Source organism: Clinocottus analis, unplaced genomic scaffold (assembly GCF_023055335.1).
Source record: "Clinocottus analis isolate CAN_PGR_092001 unplaced genomic scaffold, fCliAna1.0.p SCAF_67, whole genome shotgun sequence".
Taxonomy (NCBI): Eukaryota; Metazoa; Chordata; class Actinopteri; order Perciformes; family Cottidae; genus Clinocottus; species Clinocottus analis.
In genome coordinates, this window is record NW_027176226.1 from 13538 (window position 1) to 38659 (window position 25122).

Consider the following 25122-nt stretch of genomic DNA (forward strand, 5'->3'; position numbering starts at 1 on the left):
AGTACTACGTGTACACGTATAGATGTATATAGTACTACGTGTACACGTATAGATGTATATAGTACTACGTGTACACGTATAGATGTATATAACACTACGTGTACACGTATAGATGTATATAGTACTACGTGTACACGTATAGATGTATATAATACTACGTGTACACGTATAGATGTATATAGTACTACGTGTACACGTATAGATGTATATAATACTACGTGTACACGTATAGATGTATATAATACTACGTGTACACGTATAGATGTATATAATACTACGTGTACACGTATAGATGTATATAATACTACGTGTACACGTATAGATGTATATAGTACTACGTGTACACGTATAGATGTATATAACACTACGTGTACACGTATAGATGTATATAGTACTACGTGTACACGTATAGATGTATATAACACTACGTGTACACGTATAGATGTATATAGTACTACGTGTACACGTATAGATGTATATAATACTGTGACAACAGGAAACACTTCAACGTAAACACACCAGACAGGAAGTGGAAGAACAGGAAGTGGAGCTCCGTTAGTTTCTTCTTCTCGTGGCTTTGAGACCTGAACACAGGACGAAGAAATGAAACCGCTTTTCAAAATAAGAGCTCGTGAATCTTTTATTGCGAGAGCGTTTTATTAATTCATGAGATTTATTAGAACCGTTGATATGAAGATGAAACGTTAACGAGAAGACGACGACCTCAACGCATTAAATACTACACACACACACACACACACACACACACACGCACACACACAGACACACAGACACACACACACACACTCTGTTGTGCTGGTGCACGTGAACCACTTATTCATAAAATCATAAAACTGTGTGCATGAACATAAATATTAATACTTTACTGTCGTTCAGTAACGTTTTGGTTTGTTGAAACGGACAAAAAACACTGAATCAGTTATTAATGTGACGTATGAACATGTATGAACATGTATGAACATGTATGAACATGTATGAACATGTATGAACATGTATGAAGGTAGATTTGAGTCTGTTTTACATGAGCTGATTTCTAGTCTGTAAGTAAATTATCTCAAAATCTTTGCTTTTAATTAAAAAAATTGCTCAAATAAAAAAAGAAAAAAACGCTCTTAAAAAAAAAAAGATCTAAAAAAAAAAAAAACTCAAATTTTGAGAGCTTTTTTTTGAGAGGATTTTTTTTGTTGAGAGCAAAGATCTGGAGATAATTTACCTACAGACAAGAAATTTGCTCTGGTAAAAAAGACACAAATCTACCTTCATATTCATACATGAACATACATGTATGTTCATGTATGTTCACACATGAACATACATGAACATACATGTATGTTCATGTATGTTCACACATGAACATACATGAACATACATGTACGTACATGTATGTTCATGTACATGTATGTTCATGTGTGAACGTTGTGGCTGCTGTGCAGCTTCTGCAGGATCGAGTCCATAAAAACAGTTAAAACAATAAAAGTCAAACAGGAAACCAGACTTCCTGTTTCCGTCTCTCAGAAAACACGAGAAACCTTCTGGTAAAAAAGCAGAAACGTTATTAAATATTAAACATCACCGGCTCAGATCTTCTGTTCTTTTAAAACGCAGATCTGAAAAATATTTACACATTTAAACAGAAACGTAAAAACTCATTTACGCAAGTTTATGTTTTTTTTAAATATTGCGTCAGTTATAAGATTTAGTTTTAGTGTTTTTCATATTTTATTTTGCTCTAAATTTACTGTCTTACTTCATGGTGATCAATTTATTTACTGTGAAATGTGAAGAAAAAGTCAGATTTAATCATGAACAAGCCGCGACAGAGTTTGAAAGGTTCAACAGGAATGAAACCTGATTGGTTGATTGGTTGATTGATTGATCAGCGGCTCTCGGCAGAAAACACCTGAACGTTCTGTTCATATTTCAGTTCCTCTGCTCCTCTAGAACATTGATCGTCGGCTCGTCTGCGTGTCGCCGTTCGCTCCGCGTCCTCCAGGAGGCGCCGGTCTGGCTAAACGTTACTGGTTCTGCTCTTCGCCTTGGCCCCTCCCCCTCCTCTGCTCTCCGACTTCCTGCCAGGTGATTGACAGGTGGAGCCCGCCTGGCTGTTGCTGTTGTTGTGGTTCGTGTTCCCGCTCAGCGTCTCCATGATGGAGCGGAACGCCCCGAACGAGCGCTTGCCCTCCGAGCCGCCCGCCGCCGTCCTCTCCTTCCCATGATGCACCCTGGCCGGCTCCGCCTCCTGGCCGGAGCTCTTGTGCACCTGCTCGTCGAAGGTGACCCTCAGCTTCAGGTTCTGGGACGTCTTCCTGCGGGCCGACGGCGACTTCAGGGCGCTCTTGGGGCTGGTGGCGGCTTTCTGGCCGTCCTGGAGGTCGGCGCCGGCGTCCGGCGTCCTGCCGTCGGCCGCCTCCGGGTCGCTGGAGGCGGGCGGGGCGTCGTAGCCGACGCTGTCCGCCGACCTGGACCCGCTGAGAGAGAACGCCAGCTTCTTCTCGGCCGTGCAGGAGGAGGAGGAGGAGGACTGGAGGTTCTTCCTCACCATCAGGTGGTTGGACGCCGGCTCCTCCTCTGCGATTGGCAGGTGGGACGGCCTATCGGGGCGCAGTGTGCCGGCGGCCGAGGAGGAGGAGGAGGGGCCTTTACCTTCCTCAGGCGGGTAACCGTCCGAATCCGATTCGCTGAGCGAGCGCTGCATGATCTGTTTGAGTCTCGCCAGCTTCAGCTCTCTCCGCTCCGCCGGCGCCGCTCGCCGGGCCGCCGCCCCCGGGCCGCCCGGCGGGGGCAGCCGGTCCCGAGGGCCCGTCGGCTCCACGCCGCCCTGACGGACCGACCAGCCGTCACCTGGAGTCGCCTCCGCCGTCAACACCATCTCTGGCCACGCCTCCACTGAGGCATGCTGGGAGCTGGAGTCCAGAGAGACAGACAGGGTCCATGCTGTCAGTGGCTTTAACCGTGTGTGTGTGTGTGTGTGTGTGTGTGTGTGTGTGTGTGTGTGTGTGTGTGTGTGTGTGTGTGTGTGTGTGTGTGTGTGTGTGTGTTACCTGGGTGATCTGGAAGGCGTCCCCTCGGCCTCCTTCGGCTGCATCAGCCTCTGCAGCTGCGTCTGGAGCGTCGTCCTGTCCGCTGCCTGTCTGCGTGACAAAACAACATTCAGTCTGAACCAATCAGAGCGCAGCGTCTCCTCCAGGAAGCAACAGAACCAATCAGAGCGCAGCGTCTCCTCCAGGAAGCAACAGAACCAATCAGAGCGCAGCTTCTCCTCCAGGAAGCAGCGGATTGGTTTCGTTGGAGCGGGGAAAAAAAAGAAAAGAAAGAAAAGATCGTACTGGACGAAGGAGAACGATGAATAAATAAATAAAACAAGGACGGATTTTGGCCTCAATGACGTCATCTAACATGGCGATGGAGCAGCGACAGTGTTAGCGTAGCATAGTGTAGCGTAATGTAGCAAAATGTAGCATAGTGTAGCAAAATGTAGCGTAATATAGCATTGTGTAGCGTAACATAGTGTAGTGTAGCGTAATGTAACGAAGTGTAGCATAATGTAGCATAATGTAGCGTAGTGTAGCATAATGTAGCGTAGTGTAGCATAATGTAGCATAATGTAGCATAGCGGTCCAAACTCCATTCAGAAAACAAGCATTTTTAAAAGTTGGTTTCTTGTTGTCAGAGGGAGGAGGAAGATCAAAGAGGAGGAGGAGGAAGAGGAGGTGCATACCTCCTCTTCCTCCTCCTCCATTAAGTTCATAGAAAAGCAAACATGATGATCCAGAACTCTGTGTATAATTATAAACATGTAAATATATATTTGTACACTAACTTACTCGCTGAGCTGTTTGGTGAGCTTGACGACCTGCGACGCCAGCGACATGCAGGTCTCCACGACGACCAGGTAGCGGGCGCAGGTGGTGTGGCCCTGCCGCTCGGCACTCTGGGAAGGCCGCTCGCCCGGCTGGTTCTGCACCGTCACGTTGGAGCCGTACTCCACCAGAGTCTGCACACGAGGACACGCACACCGGTCACTTCCTCCACGCCGCCGCCACTGAACGCAGCCAGGACGAGGGGGCGGAGCCACGAGGGGGCGGGGCCAAGAGCTCACTCACCTGGATGCAGGTGAGGTGTCCGTACTGAGCCGCCACGTGCACGGCGGTGTTCCCGTTCTGGTCCACCTCGTCCAGAGAGATGCCCTGCTCCTGCATGAACTGAAGCAGCCACAGCAGCACCTTCTCCTGGGGAGGGGCGGCGAGGGTGAGACTGAGAGTGTGTGTGTGTGTGTGTGTGTGTCTGTGTGTGTGTGTGTGTTACCTGTCCATAGCGAGCAGCGTAGTGGATCAGACTGGGATGTTCTCTGGAGCAGCTCAGCTCAGCGATGGCCTCCGTCTCACTCACCATCCACCTCACACACTCCAGATGACCGTTCTGCAACACACACACACACACACACACACACACACACACACACACACACACACACACACACAGACACAGACACACAGACACACAGACACACACACAGACACACACACACAATGACTGACTGAATAAACAACAGGCGTTGATAACAATCAGGACTGGGCTGCCCGGCTTGTCTCCAGACAACACACTTCCTGTTTGGCGGCCAATTAGGAGCCAACAACGCTCGGAACTCTTGATGACCTCACTGACCGGCGGCCAACAGCCAATCACACGTCTGCACGTCCTGACGCCAGCGGACTGGCTTCAAAATAAAAGCGTGATGGGCATTAATTTAAAAAGTCACTCGGTCTGTCAACAATTACAAATATGTTTTTTTCCTCCTTTTGCTCCTAGCTAACTACCTACCTACGTCCTACCTACCTACCTACCTCAGTATCTCCTACCTACCTCCTACTTACCTACCTACCTACCTGCCTCCTACTTACCTCACTATCTCCTACTTACCTTACTATCTCCTACCTAGCTACCTAGCTACTTACCTTACTATCTCCTACCTATCTACACACCTCACTTCCTGCCTACCTGTAGAATGGAAAAGTCTTTCTTGAACAGACAGGAGCCTGCAACCGCACACGCACACACACACACACACACACACACACACACACACACACACACACACACACACACACACACACACACACACACCTTGACCCCCAGGCCGGCGGGCGTGAGCTGCTGGCTGTTGCGCTCGTTGAGGCCGTCCTCCCCCATCAGGGAGGTGAGGTGCTGCAGGCAGTGGGCGTGGCCCTGGCAGGCCGACACGTGCAGCAGGTTGTTCCCGTCCGCGTCTCGGATCAGCTCCAGGTTGTCTGCTGCCAGGTGAGGCTGCAGGAGGAGGAGGAGGAGGTGAAGAAGAGGAGGAGCAAGCATCAAAGCGTGACTCTTCCTCCCACTCACCAGAAGGGAGATCTGTCCCTCTCTGACGATGTTGATGATGTTCTGGTTCTTCTTGGTCTCCTCGTCCACCTCCCAGCCTCCTCCTCCTCCTCCTCCTCCTGGTCCAGGAGCCCAGGGCTTGGAGGCGTCCTGCCGGCCCAGGTTGGCCCCCTGCAGGGGGAACGTGGCCCCCGGGCCACCCGTTGGCTCCGGGCCCGGCCTCTGGGCCTCCGGGTAGACCCGAGCCGACAGCAGCTTGTCTGGAGGACGAAGACGAGTCAAACCGAGAGGAAGACGAGGAGAAACAACATGGAGGAACAGAGCCGCCAGGTCCTACCTGCGTCGGAGAAAGAGGAGAGGGAGGAGGAGCTGCTGAGGAGGCCCGAGGGGAGCAGCTCTGACTGGTAGCCTCCTCCTCCTACTCCTGCTGCTGCTGCTGCTGCTGCTCCTCCGGCTGGAGGCCGGTGCAGCGGGTGGAGGTCCGGGTCCATGGACTTGGACTTCCTCAGGTCGGACCACTTCACCGGAGACAAGACGCAGAACTGCAGGAAGCGTCACATGAATATTTTATACCTCTTTTACATGTTTTAATCTCTTTTACATGTTTTAATCTCTTTTACATGTTTTAATATCTCTTTATTTTAAATGTGGTGCTTTTATTCTGAAGGCCAGATTCTAAGTGCCGAGCTGCTGTTTCTCCGTTAAAGAATACCTGAGTCTGTGAGCCGCTGCTGCCCAGGCTCAGAGGCTCGCTGTGGGGCAACGTGGAGCTCTTCATCGCTCCTCCTCCTCCTCCTCTCCTCTCCAGGGTGCCTCCTCCTCCTCCTCCTCTCCTCTCCAGGGTGCCTCCTCCTCCTGTCAGGTTGCTCCCTGTCGCAGAGCGCTTGTCGTGGGCGGCGCGTGGCAGCGTGGACATCTGCTGGCTGGACTTGATGTACGGCACGTCCAGGATCTCGTCCATGTCCAGGTCGTAGTGCTCCAGCTCCCCGAACAGTGGCGCCGGGGGGATCGACCCGCCGGCGCCGCTCTCCACCTTGGCCGCCGCCCCCCCCGGCCCGTCGGAGGAGCCAGGTCCGGAGCCGGAGCCCGGTTTGTCGGAGCCGGGCTCGTCCTTGCCGGCCTCCCCCGGCTCCGGGGCCTTGCCCTCCGAGTCGGAGTCGGTGGTCTCCGGCTGGTGTTTGAGGGGCGAGACCCTCTTCACCGGCCGGAACTTACTGTGGGCCTCCACGAGCGCCGTGGGTTTGATCCCCGCGCCGCCGCCGCCGCCGCCGCCTCCACCGCAGGAAACGCTGCGACTCCAGTTGATGGCCGGAGCTGCAGGACGACGAAGGAGGAGGAGGTTCAATAATGTGGTTTAGTTTCACAGACATTTCATCAGCTTAGTGTCTTATATGTCTAAATATCTATATGTATATCTATATATCTATATCTATATATATATATATATACATACATACATACATACATACACACATATATACACACATACATAATAAGCAGGTACCTGGTCTGTCCTCGGTCTGGCCATCACTCCTCCTGGACAACTCTGGGATGCTCTTCAGAGACGTCACAGAATACTGCAGGAAGAGAGAGTTGTTTTACTTTGAGTCAGACAGACAGACAGACAGATGACAGACAGACAGAAAGATGACAGACAGACAGACAGAAAGATGACAGACAGGAGGTGAGAGCAGCGACTGACCACTGAATCATCGGAGAAGTCGATCTCGTCCAGGTCCAGGTACTCAGGAGCCTCCATCTTCACACCGTCATCCTCACCACCAGCTGCAATATATGACACAAAGTAACACATTATAACACAATGTAACACATTATAACACAATGTAACACATTATAACACAATGTAACACATTATAACACAAATGTAACACATTATTACACTCAACTCCTCTGGTTGTATAGAAGTCTATGCTTCATGTGTTGAAGCTGCATTCTCTCTCCTGACCACCAGGGGACGACTCCTCTGGTTGTATAGAAGTCTATGCTTCATGTGTTAAAGCTGCCTTCTCTCTCCTGACCACCAGGGGGTGACTCCTCTGGTTGTATAGAAGTCTATGTTTCATGTGTTAAAGCTGCATTCTCTCTCCTGACCACCAGGGGGCGACTCCTCTGGTTGTATAGAAGTCTATGCTTCATGAGTTAAAGCTGCATTCTCTCTCCTGACCACCAGGGGGCGACTCCTCTGGTTGTATAGAAGTCTATGCTTCATGTGTTAAAGCTGCATTCTCTCTCTTGACCACCAGGGGGGACTCCTCTGGTTGTATAGAAGTCTATGCTTCATGTGTTAGAGCTGCATTCTCTCTCCTGACCACGGAAAACCAAAAAAGGAAAGTTAAATTGTGTTTTCATGAAACACAAAGTACTTTGTTGTGTTACTGTGATAAAGTTGTATTCTCATGGCGAGTAGCGCCCCAACCTGAGCTTCTTTACGTCCTGAAAACCATCAACCCTTCACATTCTCAGTGGCAGGATGTTCAGAGAGACGACCGCGGAACTAAAACTGGCCAAAAGGAACAAGAGAAACCTCTTGATTGCAGCTTTGAGAACAGCTGAGCCTCCAGAACAACGGGGCTAAAATAAGACTCGACTCCTCTGCGTTTACGTGAACCTGAAATGCCGTTGTGGAGCAAAGTGGAGCAAAGTGGAGCTCTGTTACATCAGCGTATTCATGGTCCGGGGCGGCCGGGGGTTCGACAAAAGAAGAGGAAACAACTTGTTGTCATGGTTGTTGTTGTTGTTGACAGCTTCCTTCACTTCTTCAGTTGGAAACAGTTTATTTTCATCCAGATGAACATGAACATTAACTTAACCACAAATATCTCAACACCGGTAGAATTCCATCAATAAATATCCGAGTTACATGCAGAGTTAAACCACAGGAGAGTTAAACCACAGGAGGGTTAAACCATAGGTGAGTTAAAACATAGGCGAGTTAAAACATAGGCGAGTTAAAACATAGGCGGGTTAAACCATAGGCGAGTTAAAACATAGGCGAGTTAAAACATAGGCCAGTTAAAACATAGGCGAGTTAAAACATAGGCCAGTTAAAACATAGGCGAGTTAAACCACAGGCGAGTTAAAACATAGGCGAGTTAAAACATAGGCGAGTTAAAACATAGGCCAGTTAAAACATAGGCGAGTTAAACCACAGGCGAGTTAAAACATAGGCCAGTTAAAACATAGGCGAGTTAAACCTCAGGAGAGTTAAACCACAGGAGAGTTAAACCACAGGAGAGTTAAACCATAGGCGAGTTAAAACATTGGTGAGTTAAACTAGTGGTGAGTTAAAAGATTGTGAGTTAAAACATTAGTGTGTTAAAACAGGTGAGTTAAACTAGTGGTGAGTTAAAACATTGGTGAGTTAAACTAGGTGAGTTAAACTAGTGGTGAGTTAAACCGTAAGAGTTTAAACATAGGTGAGTTAAATGGCTGGGGAGTTAAAACATTGGAGAGTTAAAACATTAGAGAGTTAAACCATAGGTGAGTTAAACCGTTAGAGCGTTAAACCATTGGTATGTGCGCGTGAAGCAGCGGAGGCTAATTAGCTTAAATCGCGTCAGCTAACGTGGACGCTAACCGACTAGCCGGTTGTAAAAGGAGGTCAGAACAGAAAGCTCGGGTAAAAAAAAATCAACTACACGGTCCCGGGGAAGAGGGGCGGCGTCCTGGCGGGTAGCGGGCCGCCCGGGGTCACGGTACCTTGTGGAAGTCCGGCGGCCGAGGAGAAGGAGCGAGCCGCAGGGGGAGAGACCGCTAGCCGATCCAGCTGTGCGGCACAAAGGCTGTGACGTAGCGGCCGCAGAGAGGGGACAAGCGCCGAGCAGAGGCCTCACTCCGCACGCGTTTCTAGAGCACCACGTCAGTTTAAAGAAGAGGAGAACAACAATGTTCGGTTCACACTCGCAAATAAGAGTGTATTGTGTTATGTTGTTATTTATGTGTCTGCACATACCGTGCATACACAACAACAATGTCTCATAATTATGACTTAATATCTCTTAATTATGACTCAATAACTTATAATTATGCATTTTTACCTCATCATTATAACTTAATATCTCATAATTATGACTTAGTTTCACATAATTATGACTTAATATCTCATAAATTATAATAAATTACAGATCTACATTTTTTTCATCAGCGGTATGAATGGGCATCTCTGGTTGTTGTATCTGACTTTTTATCTTTTGATCTGGGTGACTCAACTTCTCAATAGACGATCTTTACAGAGTGGTCCGTTACCCTGAGAATAAAAACCACAACAGAACTTCAGCTCAGAAGATTTATTCTCATGAAAACATCAATAGATTCATGAAGTCTAATCACTGCATCTCAAAATGACTATATATATCTTCATTTTAAACCACTATCATATGTTTTAGTTTGTTAACATCTGGCCAGGATAAACAGATATACCACTGTAGAGTGTAATTCATACTCTTAAATGTCTCAATACATTCAAATCAAACGCGTGGTTATCTTTCTGCAGAGAAAAGTTATTTTAATCTTAATTACAGTTACTGGGATGATTAACGAGTCTGCTTTTTATGTGCATACATGTCGGCGTTAGAGTCAGACGGTCAGCGTCACACACTGCAGCTTTGTCCCGAGCACAGCCTGGTCTGTAAATGTCCTCTTGTTTCCATAATAACAGACTGGACGTCCGCTGCGGTCCGGACTGGTTAAACGCTCATCAGTCCCAGCTCGACCACAGCGGCGCCCTCTAGTGGCCCCTTCTGGAGCTGCTCCAACAGGCTGCTTGCAGTCTGGAGTTTGTGTTTGTTTTTTGTTTTTTGCAGTTGCTCATACACATTTTACTCAACACATTTCACAAAGCTAAAGTGCAACAATTCAATTGAATTCAATGTATTTTTGTACAGCCCGAAGTCACAGACGACATCCTCTGACATTTGACCCTCTCATCAGGAACAGGAAAACACGAACGCCAGAACAACTAAAACGGGGAGAAACCTTCAGGAGAGCAACAGAGGAGGAGCCCTCCATCAGGATGACAGAAGCAACAGATGTCATGTGACCAGAAGGACAACAGATGTTATTGACAATAAGAAGGAGGAAGACGATGCCAAGGAGGAAGACGATGCCAAGGAGGAAGACGATACCAAGGAGGAAGACGATGTCAAGGAGGAAGACGATGCCAAGGAGGAAGACGATACCAAGGAGGAAGACGATGCCAAGGAGGAAGACGATGCCAAGGAGGAAGACGATACCAAGGAGGAAGACGATGTCAAGGAGGAAGACGATAGCAAGGAGGAAGACGATACCAAGGAGGAAGACGATGTCAAGGAGGAAGACGATGTCAAGGAGGAAGACGATGTCAAGGAGGAAGACGATACCAAGGAGGAAGACGATAGCAAGGAGGAAGACGATACCAAGGAGGAAGACGATGTCAAGGAGGAAGACGATAGCAAGGAGGAAGACGATGTCAAGGAGGAAGACGATAGCAAGGAGGAAGACGATACCAAGGAGGAAGACGATACCAAGGAGGAAGACGATAGCAAGGAGGAAGACGATGTCAAGGAGGAAGACGATAGCAAGGAGGAAGACGATACCAAGGAGGAAGACGATAGCAAGGAGGAAGACGATGTCAAGGACGAAGACGATAGCAAGGAGGAAGACTATACCAAGGAGGAAGACGATGTCAAGGAGGAAGACGATACCAAGGAGGAAGACGATAGCAAGGAGGAAGACGATAGCAAGGAGGAAGACGATACCAAGGAGGAAGACGATAGCAAGGAGGAAGACTATACCAAGGAGGAAGACGATGTCAAGGAGGAAGACGATAGCAAGGAGGAAGACGATACCAAGGAGGAAGACGATACCAAGGAGGAAGACGATGTCAAGGAGGAAGACTATACCAGGGAGGAAGACTATACCAAGGAGGAAGACGATGTCAAGGAGGAAGATGATAGCAAGGAGGAAGATGATGTCAAGGAGGAAGACGATGCCAAGGAGGAAGACGATAGCAAGGAGGAAGACGATAGCAAGGAGGAAGACTATACCAAGGAGGAAGACGATGTCAAGGAGGAAGACGATGTCAAGGAGGAAGACAATACCAAGGAGGAAGACGATAGCAAGGAGGAAGACGATGTCAAGGAGGAAGACGATGTCAAGGAGGAAGACGATACCAAGGACGAAGACGATGTCAAGGAGGAAGACAATACCAAGGAGGAAGACGATAGCAAGGAGGAAGACGATGTCAAGGAGGAAGACAATACCAAGGAGGAAGACGATAGCAAGGAGGAAGACGATAGCAAGGAGGAAGACGATACCAAGGAGGAAGACGATACCAAGGAGGAAGACGATGTCAAGGAGGAAGACTATACCAAGGAGGAAGATGATGTCAAGGAGGAAGATGATAGCAAGGAGGAAGATGATGTCAAGGAGGAAGACTATACCAAGGAGGAAGACGATAGCAAGGAGGAAGACTATACCAAGGAGGAAGATGATGTCAAGGAGGAAGATGATAGCAAGGAGGAAGATGATGTCAAGGAGGAAGACTATACCAAGGAGGAAGACTATACCAAGGAGGAAGATGATGTCAAGGAGGAAGATGATAGCAAGGAGGAAGATGATGTCAAGGAGGAAGACTATACCAAGGAGGAAGACGATAGCAAGGAGGAAGACTATACCAAGGAGGAAGATGATGTCAAGGAGGAAGATGATGTCAAGGAGGAAGATGATAGCAAGGAGGAAGACGATGTCAAGGAGGAAGACGATACCAAGGAGGAAGACTATACCAAGGAGGAAGATGATGTCAAGGAGGAAGATGATAGCAAGGAGGAAGATGATGTCAAGGAGGAAGACTATACCAAGGAGGAAGACGATAGCAAGGAGGAAGACGATAGCAAGGAGGAAGACGATACCAAGGAGGAAGACGATGTCAAGGAGGAAGACTATACCAAGGAGGAAGACGATAGCAAGGAGGAAGACGATACCAAGGAGGAAGACGATGTCAAGGAGGAAGACTATACCAAGGAGGAAGATGATGTCAAGGAGGAAGATGATAGCAAGGAGGAAGATGATGTCAAGGAGGAAGACTATACCAAGGAGGAAGACGATAGCAAGGAGGAAGACGATGTCAAGGAGGAAGACTATACCAAGGAGGAAGACGATAGCAAGGAGGAAGACGATGTCAAGGAGGAAGACGATGTCAAGGAGGAAGACGATGTCAAGGAGGAAGACGATGTCAAGGAGGAAGACTATACCAAGGAGGAAGATGATAGCAAGGAGGAAGATGATGTCAAGGAGGAAGACTATACCAAGGAGGAAGACGATAGCAAGGAGGAAGACGATAGCAAGGAGGAAGACTATACCAAGGAGGAAGATGATGTCAAGGAGGAAGATGATAGCAAGGAGGAAGATGATGTCAAGGAGGAAGACTATACCAAGGAGGAAGACGATAGCAAGGAGGAAGACGATGTCAAGGAGGAAGACTATACCAAGGAGGAAGATGATGTCAAGGAGGAAGATGATGTCAAGGAGGAAGATGATGTCAAGGAGGAAGACTATACCAAGGAGGAAGACGATAGCAAGGAGGAAGACGATGTCAAGGTGTATAATTGTTGTTAATCATTTTTACAAATCATATTGTATCGTGACGTTACATATTTTGACCTAAAAAGGTGCGACACAAGAATCTAATCAGCTGTTTCAGCTGAGGTGAGAATCAGGAATATGAAATTCAACAAAATGAAGTGGGACCAGCTTGTTTAAATGCTCCAGAGTTTTATTGATACATCAAAGATTAGTTTTTGCCAAAGTCTCCTTTCCCAACACGAGCAGCCTCCTCTCATGAAGTGCAGCTCCTGTTGACGTCCCTCACGGCTTCACTTCAGCAGCGTTCCATCCAAACACACAATTAAAGATGTGATCACACAAACACTAATCTAAACACCTTCACTCTGTCGCACGCCGGCAGGTGTTTGAGTGTCTGGTCGGTGCGACGCGTCTCACACGGTGAAGGCGCAGACGTACGCTTGATAGAGGGAACAGTCTTGATTCACCCAGCAGGTTGTCTCTGTGAACACAAGACACACAAGAGTCAGCCGTTCAGCACTTTACAAGAACATGGCTGACTTTGAGTGACTTGTCATTTAACATTCGGTCAAAGAACATGCTGTGATTTACTTCTGTAATTCGACAGGATGCAACCGTGTTCTTGAAGTTGATTTTCACAGTAGTTTCTGAAGGCGGAGTCTTTGCCATTACTCCAGAGCCAAACGTTGTCCTAGAAGATGAAGAAGAAAAGATGTAGATGTTATTAACAGGTGTCATCCAATCAGTAGTCAGAGCTGTTGGAGGGAAACGTTACCTGCTGGCAGTCAGAGCCTCCAATCCAGGTGGCTGGATTGTACGGGTTCTCTTGAAGTATCATCCTCTGAACAAACTCATCCTCCTCCAGACTGTGCACAGAAGCAAGGTTGGCGTTCATTTTCTGGCAGCTTTTCTACAGTGGAGACAGACAGACAGACAGACAGACAGACAGACAGACAGACAGACAGACAGACAGACAGACAGACAGACAGACAGACAGACAGACAGACAGTCAGGTGTGAATCAGCGCTCTAAAGCTGTACATGTGTCCGTCTCCAGCAGCAGGAGGACGGAGGTTCGGCTCTAGTATTGAGCTGCTGGTTGTGAACATCTATCTGGTCTACTAAACACAAGAAGTGGACCGAGTCATCGTGACGCCTCCGGTTGGTTTGATTACCTCAGCCATGGCCCACGGCAGTGGATTTGAAACGAGACGGAAACAGCGACCATTGTAGTAAAAGAAATTGTCGGGACAAAGGCCTTGCAGGATTGGCTCTGGTTGGGTTACATCTGTGAAGAAAGTCAGAGGATTGCGAGCAATTAAATATTGTTGTCATTTAACATCACATTGAGGTGTATCTGTGGAGTCAGAGGGCAGCAGGTCATCAGGATGAGTCCACCTCCTCGTTCATCTCCCATCAGCTTCCAGGACGTGAACTTTAGCCCCATCAGACTTCTATGAAGTCCATCTACATATTTGCACATGTGAACACATTCCAGTTGAACACTGATGCTCACCAGAAGCTGCAGCCAGAGCCATCAGGGCACAAACAAGTAGAGACACAGTCAGCATCTTCATGGTGGAGATGACGCAGATGTTGCAGATGATGATTTAGCTTTAAATGGGAAGAGACAGCTGAGTTGAAATCCTGAAGGGAGTGGAAGTGAACACAGCAGTCATAGTGGGTCCACAAGAGGAAGGAGGGAAGATGTGGGGAGAGAGAAGAGAGTCGTCACTAACCTGAAGAACAATCTTCTGGTCTTCTTTCTCACTTCCAGCGGTGGTCTTCCTGTGTGGAGCTGCTGATCAAGAGACACCATCAGCTTTTATACACACTTGCTTCCCGTGATGACTGTCAGCACAGATGTTGATTCCTAAGCTTATCAGTTTGGATGTTGGTCAACAAATCAAAGTGCACCACATCCCACACTGTTGGATTTTGAAACCCACTGAGTGTGTGACGCCTCCTCTGCCTCCCTCATCTGTTTGAATGCGTACAAACAGCACGCTGTGTCTCTATTCAGGCTCTTTATGCATCATTACTGCTTGAAAAGACATCGTTCAAGACATGTCCTCGTTCATAAGTACTCTGATGGATCCCAGCAGCCTGCAGGCCAAAGAGGACCAGGGGCCTAAAGTGGGTGCTGAGCTGAAGCACAGATGAGCTAAATGCTAACATCGGCAGGCTAACGCGCTCATAGTGGCAATGCTCACATGTTGGCGTTAGACCGGTCTGACGGTTCACCGCGATCACCAACTCATTCCAGCATGTTAGCATGCTAGCATTAGCACACACCTGTGTGCAGGTATTTGGTCCCAAACCAAAGTCTGACAAGTTGATCAGAATTCCTCCTGAAGGGGCGTGTATGTCATGGACAACGACTTGAGAGACATTCATTGAGTTCTGCTGGCTGAATGTAAATATCATTTCATGTCGCAGGCTGTGAAGTTGTGTCCTGACTCTGCTGAAATGATGGGAAATGATTGATTTGCTCCCACGCAGGAGCAAGACACCTGGTTGAAAGCCACAGGTGCACAAACAGCTCAAAGAGCATCTTGTCCGTCGTTGTGTGTCCTTGTGGTGTTGAAATGTCAGCCCACACCATAATCAATCATGTGGGCAGAGAACTAACATTGGATGTGTGTGGTTGGGGTCCGTGCAGGTTAAAGTCTCACAGCACACGTTTCATCAGGTGAACTCTGGCTCAGTGGAGACCCAACTTTTAATACGTGAATAAAGCTGAATATCAAAACATACATGATACAAAGATTAAAGAAAGAATAAAGATGAAACCAGCTCTTTTAAATGACTTTGTAGGTGTTTAGGGTCTGGGAGGACCCTTTAGTATCTGTGATGTTTATTTTTGTGGTTTTTGTTATCCACCAATTCAACTGATTTTTTGGGGGCTTTGTCGAATCCCAAAACGCATTAAATTTGACAAGCATATCAGGATTGGTGAAACGTGATGTTTTATGGTTCTCCCATTTGGGTGTAAAGAAATAGCTCTATAGCGCCTCCTATAGTGTCTTCTGCTGCACCCATTGCCCCCAATGACCAACTGAAAACGACACCGTTTGGACATGAAAAGGTTCAACAAGCCTCTGAGGAGATAAAGCTTTTCAGAAGAATGTCATCACACATCTTACTTTCAGTGGACTTGCTTTAATCTGCCTTCATAACATTCACGGCCTGAGCATGTCCACAAGCCAACTTTCACACAGAGTCATAGCGCCACCAGATGGCAACAGGAAGTCAGCGTCTCATTTTCATGACACTTCATGATGTTGTCTCCACTTGTTGTCGAGCAGCATGAAGCACGTTGCTGCATGTCGTCCAGCGTTAACAACGGAGACAGGAAGTAGGGGACTGTTTGCAGATCATAATCAGACGTTCTTGTCCGCGACCGTTTACTTTACATTGATACAACTTGCTTATGAATGCATGCTTTCTGCCCCAAACTGCATGCAATAATAAAGTGGGCGTGTCTGTGAAGGGTCTGGTTGGCATCCACAGAACCCATTTCCATTCACATGTCTTCAGCTGAGAGATCAAGGGACCCCTCCGAAAGGGTCCTTCTTCCTGCAGAAGGATGGATGGAATATTCTTGTGTTGTGGCTACTTGCTCTATAATATGATCTGCTACATGTATTTATGCTTCTCAGAAGGGAATCAAATGCACTCACGTTAAGTATTTCTAGACCACGCTGTACTGGAAACACACACTCCAATATTGTCTTTCTGCCCACACACTCATGGCCTGGCATCAGGTCGCTGCCAGGAAACATGCGGTGGGTGTTTTACGCCATCATCCAATGAGGGAGGAGGTCTTCATGTCAGTGATCCCGGATTGAATTATGATCCAAAATAATATTCTGGAGATAATTCAACAGGATTCTTACAGGAATGAATGAAGCTTTTCCCCGACAGATGTTTTCTGGCCTGTCAGTTCTCGGCTGTCTTGAACATTTTGGTTCAAGTGTCCAGGTGTAGGTTTAGTGTCCACAAGGTGCACCAATGGACTCCACATCAGGTTGGAGAGTTAAAACATCACGTTTCACCAATCCTGATATGCTTGTCAAATTTAATGCGTTTTGGGATTCGACAAAGCCCCCAAAAAATCAGTTGAATTGGTGGATAACAAAAACCACAAAAATAAACATCACAGATACTAAAGGGTCCTCCCAGACCCTAAACACCTACAAAGTCATTTAAAAGAGCTGGTTTCATCTTTATTCTTTCTTTAATCTTTGTATCATGTATGTTTTGATATTCAGCTTTATTCACGTATTAAAAGTTGGGTCTCCACTGAGCCAGAGTTCACCTGATGAAACGTGTGCTGTGAGACTTTAACCTGCACGGACCCCAACCACACACATCCAATGTTAGTTCTCTGCCCACATGATTGATTATGGTGTGGGCTGACATTTCAACACCACAAGGACACACAACGACGGACAACATGCTCTTTGAGCTGTTTGTGCACCTGTGGCTTTCAACCAGGTGTCTTGCTCCTGCGTGGGAGCAAATCAATCATTTCCCATCATTTCAGCAGAGTCAGGACACAACTTCACAGCCTGCGACATGAAATGATATTTACATTCAGCCAGCAGAACTCAATGAATGTCTCTCAAGTCGTTGTCCATGACATACACGCCCCTTCAGGAGGAATTCTGATCAACTTGTCAGACTTTGGTTTGGGACCAAATACCTGCACACAGGTGTGTGCTAATGCTAGCATGCTAACATGCTGGAATGAGTTGGTGATCGCGGTGAACCGTGAGACCGGTCTAACGCCAACATGTGAGCATTGCCACTATGAGCGCGTTAGCCTGCCGATGTTAGCATTTAGCTCATCTGTGCTTCAGCTCAGCACCCACTTTAGGCCCCTGGTCCTCTTTGGCCTGCAGGCTGCTGGGATCCATCAGAGTACTTATGAACGAGGACATGTCTTGAACGATGTCTTTTCAAGCAGTAATGATGCATAAAGAGCCTGAATAGAGACACAGCGTGCTGTTTGTACGCATTCAAACAGATGAGGGAGGCAGAGGAGGCGTCACACACTCAGTGGGTTTCAAAATCCAACAGTGTGGGATGTGGTGCACTTTGATTTGTTGACCAACATCCAAACTGATAAGCTTAGGAATCAACATCTGTGCTGACAGTCATCACGGGAAGCAAGTGTGTATAAAAGCTGATGGTGTCTCTTGATCAGCAGCTCCACACAGGAAGACCACCGCTGGAAGTGAGAAAGAAGACCAGAAGATTGTTCTTCAGGTTAGTGACGACTCTCTTCTCTCTCCCCACATCTTCCCTCCTTCCTCTTGTGGACCCACTATGACTGCTGTGTTCACTTCCACTCCCTTCAGGATTTCAACTCAGCTGTCTCTTCCCATTTAAAGCTAAATCATCATCTGCAACATCTGCGTCATCTCCACCATGAAGATGCTGACTGTGTCTCTACTTGTTTGTGCCCTGATGGCTCTGGCTGCAGCTTCTGGTGAGCATCAGTGTTCAACTGGAATGTGTTCACATGTGCAAATATGTAGATGGACTTCATAGAAGTCTGATGGGGCTAAAGTTCACGTCCTGGAAGCTGATGGGAGATGAACGAGGAGGTGGACTCATCCTGATGACCTGCTGCCCTCTGACTCCCCAGATACACCTCAATGTGATGTTAAATGACAACAATATTTAATTGCTCGCAATCCTCTGACTTTCTTCACAGATGTAACCCAACCAGAGCCAATCCTGCAAGGCCTTTGTCCCGACAATTTCTTTTACTACAATGGTCGCTGTTTCCGGTTCTTTCCAGATCTCCTGCCTTGGGCTGAGGCTGAGGTAATCAGTGAAACACTCCTACACCGACTTCAGTCTGCTGCTGTTGACTTGCACAGTTGACCAATCAGCTTTTAGTTATAACACTGATGTTTGCATGAAACCAAGATGGCGACAGCCCAAAAACTTGAGTCCACAAACCAACGTGTGATGTCACAACGACAAGAACAGATAGATGCTCACAATAAATAACCAGCTCAATACTAGAGCCAAACCTCCAGTGGAGAAGACGGACACATGTATAGCTTTAGAGCGCTGATTCACACCTGTCTGTCTGTCTGTCTGTCTGTCTGTCTGTCTGTCTGCACCCTAGGAAAACTGCATGAACATGAGTGCCAACCTTGCATCTGTGCACAGTAGGGATGAGGACGTGTTCATTTACTCCATGATAAAAGAAAGGGATGCAAGTAATCCAGAATCCTGGATTGGAGGCTCTGACTGCCAGCAGGTAACGTTTCCCTCCGACAGCTCTGACTACTGATTGGATGACACCTGTTCATAACATCTACATCTTTTCTTCTCTGTCTTCTAGGACAACGTTTGGCTCTGGAGTAATGGCAAAAAATTTGTCCACACAAACTGGGGAACCACAATTTTGCCCGGTTACAAACATGGTTGTATCGTGGTGAATGACGGAGGTAAATCACGACACATTATTTGACTTAACGTTAAATGAGGAAGTGCTGAAAGGCTGGTTATATCCTCCTTTAGTGTCACTGATGTTCCTTCTTTTGCCATGTTGGAGCTCTGACTGACTCCTGTGTGTCTCCTGTTCTCAGCAAAATTCCGCTGGGATGCTCGAGAGTGTTCAGAACTTCGCCCCTACGTCTGCGCCTTCACCATGTGAGAGCGACCAGACACTCAAACACCTGCCGGCGTGCGACAGAGTGAAGGTGTTTAGATTAGTGTTTGTGTGATCACATCTTTAATTGTGTGTTTGGATGGAACGCTGCTGAAGTGAAGCCGTGAGGGACGTCAACAGGAGCTGCACTTCATGAGAGGAGGCTGCTCGTGTTGGGAAAGGAGACTTTGGCAAAAACTAATCTTTGATGTATCAATAAAACTCTGGAGCATTTAAACAAGCTGGTCCCACTTCATTTTGTTGAATTTGAGCTTTTTGACTCGTTAAAAAATATGATTTAAAACCATTTTTAATATTTCCATCATTGTATTTTACCCTTCTTTAAAAATAATAATACATAACACAGCATTACGACAATCATACTCAGACAAAACAAGAAAACAACACAGACATAAATCAATCATATTGAACCTGCTATAACTATGAAATGTTTATGAACATTATGCACTTAACGCTCAGGGGGAACCTTTGATCCCAAAGTTACAAACCCTCATTCTTACAACCATTTTGTTTTCAGTTTATACAGGTTACACATTCAATATTCTAATGACAACCACAAAGTGTGCAGGTTTTGTCAGTGCAGTGTGTTATTCACATTTCCAGAGTCTGTTGATACGCACATTTAGAAACGTCTGGCCCATTTATCAAGAGGGTCTCCTTGCAGCTTAATGCGGATGTTTGTCTGAACTTGCAAATACAACCTTTTGGGGACCATGCGCTCTTCTCAAAGTTCTCAAGTAGTTGTATGAACCCCAAATGAGTTTTTCTGAATCTTTTTGTGAAAGTATATTTTCAAATGAATCACTTTTATAGCATATTTTGATCATAACTATAAAAATCCTGCATGATCTACGTTAGATTGGCCGAAATGCTTTTGAGCGGTTTCCGACATGATCAAAATCAAAGTCCACATACTAATAACACCCCTTGTTGGAAACACCAGGGCCTAAAGAACCTGGATCTGTAATTAAAAAGACAGAAAAACCAAAGTGTTGGAGTGATTCAAAGGTTTCTTAAAAAAAAACTGTAAATCGGTTCAGAAATGGAAAAGTTAAAAGTTTTCCATCGAAGGGCTGGACCATGGCAAACCTGAGGCAGCCCGAACGCTAAGCCAGAGGTGTCAAACATACGGCCCGCGGGCCGGATACGGCCCGCCAGGGGGTCCAGTCCTAAAAAAGAAAATTACAAAAAAAATCTTTTTTTTTAATGAACAAACTAGCAGAGTTGGGATTCAAACTTCTGATCCTCTGCTTATAAGACACTGATATTATTGTGTTGGAAGTCATGAAACGTGAACAAAGCGAGAGAATCTGCAGAGGAGAGCAGGCAGATAAACAGAGGGCTGATGTCTGGTCTTTATGTTTCTAGTTGTTGAAAGACATGGCCAACAACAAAACAAATAAGAGACACAGACCGAGCGGCACACACTGGATGCCAGCAGGAACCCTAACAGTTTATGATCTAAAAACCTTCACCAATGATTTAAACATGACGAAACGTTGTCGTTAATTATGCATTATTATGCTGTGATTTTACTGGTCCGGCCCACTTGAGATCAAAATGGGCAGCATGTGGTCCCGTCACTAAAATGAGTTTGACACCCCTTGTCTATGTGCTATCAAAGAAGACCGTTCAAGATGTACTCTTAAATGAGGTGACTGTGTCTGCCCCAGACTGAAAGTTGAAGCTGGTTACATAAAAAAGGACTGAATAATGATAATAATAATAATAATAATAATAATAATAATAATAATAATAATAATAATAATGAGCTTTATTTGTATTGCGCCTTTCGCAGACCAGGGTCACAAAGTGCTTTATAATAACAAAATAAACAATACACAGTTAAAAAGTACATATAAATTGAAATTTTGAAGAAAAAAAAAAGAAATTTTGAAAAAATTTAAATTAAAAAATTTCTAAAATTTAAAAATTTTAAAAAAAAAATCTAAAATTTCAAATTTCAAAAATTTCAAAAAAAATTTAATTTCTAAAATTTCGAAATTTTGAAATTTTGAAAATTTTTAGACATTTAGAAATTTTATAAATTTATAAATTTTAAAAATTTAAAAATTTTGAAATTCCAAAAATTTAATTTTCACAACAAAAAATGTAGAAACATTAAAAAAAAGTAAAAACATTATTAAAAAAAAAGGCCAAAACATCTCAGTGTCAATCAAAGCAAAAAAATTGTCTTTAGTTGCCTTTTAAAGGAGTCAACAGACTCCATCGAGCGCAGGGAGAGCGGAAGACCGCTCCAAAGCCTGGGGACAACAGCCTGGATCGGTCTCATCTGAGACCGAAGTTTTCTGAAACATCAGAAAATTTCTGGATGACTTTTCCCAAAGCGATCAAATACAACAAGAATAATACAGGACCCGAAACAGAACCTTGAGGGACTCCATTACACTAGATCTGCTTATTTGGTTATCTGTGACACTAAAGCTATGCCCAGATAGATATGACGAGAACCAATGTAAAACTGACCCTGACAGTCCTACTTCATCCCTCAGTCTATTCAACAGGATCTGGTGGTCGATGGTGTCAAAAGCTGAGGCCAGATGCAAAAGAACTAGAACAATGCATTTTCCCGAATAAGCAGACATAATGTCACAGGACACTTTTAGTAAGATGTTACTTTGATCCAGGAATAATAACAGCTGTTTAGAGACCACCTTCTCTAGGATCTTGGACAAGAATAGAAGCTTTGAAATAGGCCTGAAATTACTGAGGTCAGACGGCTCATGTCTTTTTAAGTATAGGCTCCACTATGGCGTGCATAAATGCATTGGGAAACACACCTGTAGAAAGAGAGGTTAACCATTTTGGTAACCTCGGGGACAATTACATCAAACACTTCACACAGAGCCTACATGGAAAGACGTTGGTTGAGCAAGAGGAGGGTTTCATCTTGGACACCAGTGCCGAGATATCAGCAAGAGTCCCAGACTCAAATGAGGACCACAAGCTGGAGACAGGCCCAATGACAGCAGGGGTTCCACACAAAAGAGGAGGGATCTTCTCCTTGATCATCCTAATTTTCATCCGAGCGCAGAGTATCATCACGAGACTGCTCGAGTGGAAAATCTTCCATGGAATGGAACTCGGGAACCGGTGGAGCCTCCACGGGAGGCTCCACCGGTTCCACCTCTCCCTCTGCAGTGTCGGACAAACTTGCGTCGCCGCTGAGCACAGCACACATACCGCATGACCCTGTCTGCCGTTAAGGCACCCTGGCAAACACTGGCCAATCGGTTCCCAAGATTAGAAGGTGCGTAAGGCGGGAGCTAACCGCAGCCTTTATGCTATGCTCCCCCCCCCCCCCGTGTCTAATCTCCACCGACACTAAGGGATACTCGTGAACGTCCCCATGCACAGACCTAATCCTCCCCCACAATGCCTCCGCCAATACCCCGGGTCAAACCAGGCTCTGGTGGATCATAGACTGCGTGCAGCCTGAATCCACCATTGCCTGATGTGTACCCCCCCTGGATTCTTACCGGAAGGCGGTACGTCACTCCCGAACCGGGGGAGGGCGTTGGAGTGCCGGCAACCCGAATCACCTGGCCTACCTCCATTAACGGACACTCCCTCTGGAAGTGTCCGGGCTGCCCACACCGCCAACACTCCCGCCTTGGCGTTTGAGGACCCCTGTGTGAGGGCGGCGCCAGAGTCTGCGGAGTTAGCCTCCTCCATGGAGCAGGTGTTGGCCGGGTCGGGGTCGGAGTCTGCATGCGGCCGCTGTCCCCCGCTCCGGGGGGGATGAACCGCCAGGTGGTCCTCTGCCAATGTGATGGCTGCCTCTAGCGCCGCAGCGCGACGGCAGCGGACCCACGCCGCCGTTTAGGCCAGCAGCCCGCCCACGAACTGCTCCATCACCACCTTCTCCACCACTTCCTCCGCCCCTTCCGCTGCCCCGGGTTGCAGCCACCTGGTGGCAGCGTCTCTTAGCCGCTGAGCGAAGGCGAATGGCCGGTCTTCGGCTCCCAGTCTGGCGTTGCGGAACCTCCGCCTCTGTTTGCGACATGCCTGGCCCCACGTTAGGCTCCACTGGAACGCGTCCGTGTTGCTTCGTGAGTCCCGGCAGGCACAAAAGAGGGCAACAAGATACCAGTGTGTTACTAATGTTCTTTATTTTGGTGCGCTCACTCTGAGAGCACTCAATGTCTCTGTCATCTCCGGCGTGTCGACGCCGCGTCCTGCTCTCTCGTTCCACTGCCGCTACTCCTGCTTATATTGGGGAGAGACACAAGACACAGATTAGGCGCAGCTAAGGCTGATTACCTCTCATACCTCGCACCTGTTCCCTGAACCACTCCCTTGCTCCGTCCCCTCCGCAGACCCTGGAAGGGTTTTCATAGGGAATCGTGTGCTATGACTTATCTAAGAGATTCAACTGGCCGTTTCAGGTTAGAGTAGTGATGTCATCGCTAAGTACGAAGAACTTCAGACTCTTGTGAAAAAAATATTTGTATTTTGACATTCACTCGACAATTTTTACTCTTCAGGCATCATTTTTACATCAAAACAAAGGAAATATTGTGCTTGTGGTACACATGCATCATGGAATCTAACAAACTTATACTTCTTTGTCAGCAAGCCTGAAAGGGACATGAAGTCCAGCCAACCGCTTCATTGGACTCCATGTTAAATCTGACCACAATGTTCTCTCATGAAGCAAACAGGAGCAAGTTTAATACACAAAGCAACTGAAGTCTTTTGAAGGAGAAAAGCTAGCTTTGTTTAGACAGGACAAAATGGCTGACTGTGTGTGTGTCTATGTGTGTGAAATACGGTAGCGTGCACGCACATGTAATTATGGCTCTGATGCTCACGGTCACATTTTTTACTCCACAGAAAGACCAAGCATATCAGCGCGTTCAGCTGCTTCTTTCCTCTTTGTTTATTGTACTATTTTGGAGATTTGGCCATGTGTTTTCCATCGGAAGCCCTTCACCCTGGTGCCCCAATCATCATGGTAACCAGTGATCTATATATATATATATATATATATATATATATATATATATATATATATATATATATATAGTGCGGTGTCTTACGCCACACCATTGAAATTTCTTGCAACATTTTCGAGTTGCTGATATTATTTGTTTTTACCATGTGGGTGACTTGAGTACCCTTTAAAGCGCTATACAAATACAATTTATTATTTGTATTCTTGCTTTCGTCCTGAGCTACTTCACAACCTGCTGAGATACTGAACTGGACAGCTACAGATACCATCTCTTCCCTCTCTTTTTGTCAAAGCATTTCATTTTCTGATTGATGTCGGGATGTGAAGAAAATAATAGAACACTTTTTAAATAAATTGCCTCACCAAGATTTATTAAAAATGTCCGACATGCTTTACTTTGACTCCTTGAAAGCGAGTATTGAACTGAACATTTTGAATAGCACAAAATCAGCTGTTTGAGGTGTAAATCACTAATATGAAATTCAACAAAA

General features: G+C 46.4%; 3 protein-coding genes across 6 annotated transcripts; 1 reads left to right on the top strand and 2 right to left on the bottom strand.

Annotated features, from left to right (window-relative positions):
* Window positions 1-1768: 1768 nt before the first annotated feature.
* Window positions 1769-9162, bottom strand: sncaip (synuclein, alpha interacting protein). Of its 4 annotated transcripts, XM_068604296.1 has the most exons (13): window positions 7814-9160; window positions 7284-7701; window positions 7079-7161; window positions 6866-6953; window positions 6089-6690; window positions 5714-5918; window positions 5398-5636; window positions 5146-5325; window positions 4327-4440; window positions 4125-4250; window positions 3846-4015; window positions 3063-3152; window positions 1769-2924 (listed from the first exon to the last, which is right to left on the bottom strand). In XM_068604296.1, exons 2-13 carry the CDS (start codon window positions 7327-7329, stop codon window positions 2030-2032), a joined length of 2838 nt encoding a protein of 945 aa, XP_068460397.1. In that variant the 5' UTR covers window positions 7330-7701; window positions 7814-9160; the 3' UTR covers window positions 1769-2029. The 4 variants fall into 4 exon arrangements, with proteins under 4 accessions (XP_068460397.1, XP_068460399.1, XP_068460398.1 ...); XM_068604298.1 differs by lacking the exon at window positions 7284-7701 and having other exon boundaries at window positions 9097-9162; XM_068604297.1 differs by having other exon boundaries at window positions 6881-6953; window positions 7284-9160.
* Window positions 9163-13370: 4208 nt separating this feature from the next.
* Window positions 13371-14140, bottom strand: LOC137804845 (ladderlectin-like). The gene is made up of 4 exons (XM_068604272.1): window positions 14132-14140; window positions 13733-13867; window positions 13549-13648; window positions 13371-13438 (listed from the first exon to the last, which is right to left on the bottom strand). The coding sequence occupies exons 1-4, from the start codon at window positions 14138-14140 to the stop codon at window positions 13371-13373; spliced, it is 312 nt and encodes a 103-aa protein (XP_068460373.1).
* A 4043-nt stretch (window positions 14141-18183) lies between these two features.
* On the top strand, window positions 18184-19638 carry LOC137804846 (ladderlectin-like). Its single transcript, XM_068604273.1, has 6 exons — window positions 18184-18230; window positions 18323-18453; window positions 18682-18794; window positions 19105-19239; window positions 19324-19429; window positions 19571-19638. The coding sequence occupies exons 2-6, from the start codon at window positions 18393-18395 to the stop codon at window positions 19636-19638; spliced, it is 483 nt and encodes a 160-aa protein (XP_068460374.1). The 5' UTR covers window positions 18184-18230; window positions 18323-18392.
* Window positions 19639-25122: the final 5484 nt, after the last annotated feature.

What these genes read in the sequence shown, in the direction of transcription:
- sncaip (XM_068604296.1), bottom strand. Translation starts at nt 7,329, where the DNA reads ATGCAGCTTCAACACATGAAGCATAGACTTCTATACAACCAGAGGA. An exon ending in ACTTCTATACAACCAGAGGA is followed by an intron (nt 7,162 to 7,283) that starts GTTGAGTGTAAT and finishes CATATATTGCAG; the next exon opens with CTGGTGGTGAGGATGACGGT. An exon ending in ACGCCTTCCAGATCACCCAG is followed by an intron (nt 2,925 to 3,062) that starts GTAACACACACA and finishes TCTGGACTCCAG; the next exon opens with CTCCCAGCATGCCTCAGTGG.
- LOC137804845 (XM_068604272.1), bottom strand. An exon ending in GAGGCTCTGACTGCCAGCAG is followed by an intron (nt 13,649 to 13,732) that starts GTAACGTTTCCC and finishes TTCATCTTCTAG; the next exon opens with GACAACGTTTGGCTCTGGAG. An exon ending in CATCCTGTCGAATTACAGAA is followed by an intron (nt 13,439 to 13,548) that starts GTAAATCACAGC and finishes TTGTGTTCACAG; the next exon opens with AGACAACCTGCTGGGTGAAT.
- LOC137804846 (XM_068604273.1), top strand. Translation starts at nt 18,393, where the DNA reads ATGAAGATGCTGACTGTGTCTCTACTTGTTTGTGCCCTGATGGCTCTG. An exon ending in TGCCTTGGGCTGAGGCTGAG is followed by an intron (nt 18,795 to 19,104) that starts GTAATCAGTGAA and finishes TCTGCACCCTAG; the next exon opens with GAAAACTGCATGAACATGAG. An exon ending in GAGGCTCTGACTGCCAGCAG is followed by an intron (nt 19,240 to 19,323) that starts GTAACGTTTCCC and finishes TCTGTCTTCTAG; the next exon opens with GACAACGTTTGGCTCTGGAG.